Source organism: Rhincodon typus, chromosome 4, assembly GCF_021869965.1.
Source record: "Rhincodon typus isolate 14 chromosome 4, sRhiTyp1.1, whole genome shotgun sequence".
NCBI classification, from domain to species: Eukaryota; Metazoa; Chordata; class Chondrichthyes; order Orectolobiformes; family Rhincodontidae; genus Rhincodon; species Rhincodon typus.
The window spans coordinates 115,476,159-115,476,910 of record NC_063335.1 but is presented as its reverse complement, the minus strand read 5'-3'; the positions used below and the strand labels follow the sequence as shown (position 1 = coordinate 115,476,910).

The 752-nt window shown below is 43.2% G+C and overlaps 1 protein-coding gene across 1 annotated transcript in view; it reads right to left on the bottom strand.

Annotated features, from left to right (window-relative positions):
• LOC125482993 (NPC intracellular cholesterol transporter 1-like) overlaps positions 1 to 339 on the bottom strand; it is a 7,942-nt gene extending 7,603 nt beyond the window's left edge. The window contains exon 1 of the mRNA XM_048596211.1: positions 261 to 339. Within this exon, the coding sequence (XP_048452168.1) occupies positions 261 to 339 (79 nt within the window). The remainder of the gene's footprint in view (positions 1 to 260) is intronic.
• Positions 340 to 752: the final 413 nt, after the last annotated feature.

Genomic DNA, 752 nt, shown 5'->3' with positions numbered 1-752 from the left:
GGTCTGGCAGCATCTGTGAAGAAAAAATCAGAGTTACCGTTTCGGGTTTGGTGACCCTTCTGGGGAATCAGTTAACGCTGATTTTTTTCTTCACAGATGCTGCCAGACCTGCTGAGCTTTTCCAGCAAGTTTTGTTTTTGTTCCTGATGTACAGCATCCTCAGTTCTTTTGGTTTTTTTAGTTCTCCATCCATGTCAGTACACTACCCCCTATCCCATGCACTTTCATTTTACACACTAATCTCTTATGCGGGATCTTACTGAAAGCCACATTCACTGGCTCCCCCTTAGAAACTTTACTTGTTACATCCAAGAACAATTCCAGTAATTTGTCAAGCATAATTTCCCTTTCCAGAGGAGATTTACCAGGATGTTGCCTGGGCTGGAGAGTTTCAGTTATGAAGAGAGATTGGGCATAGTGGGGCTGTTCCCCTCAGAGAAAAGGAGATTGAGAGAGTTATGATTGAGATGTATAAAATTGTGAGGGACATGGACAGGATAGAAGGAGGGAGTGTTTCGCCTTGGTGGAGGAATCAATGACTGGGGGCATAGATTTAAGGTAAGGGGCAGGAAGTTTAAAGAGGTTGTGAGGAGTTGCTTTATTCACCCAGAGGGTAGTGGCAATCTGAAACTCACTGTAAGGGTTGTAGAGGAAGAAACCCTCATAACATTTATGAAGTATTTAGGTGTGCATTTGTGATGCCAAGGCATACAAGGCTATGGCCTAAGTGCTGGAAAATGGTATTAGAATAG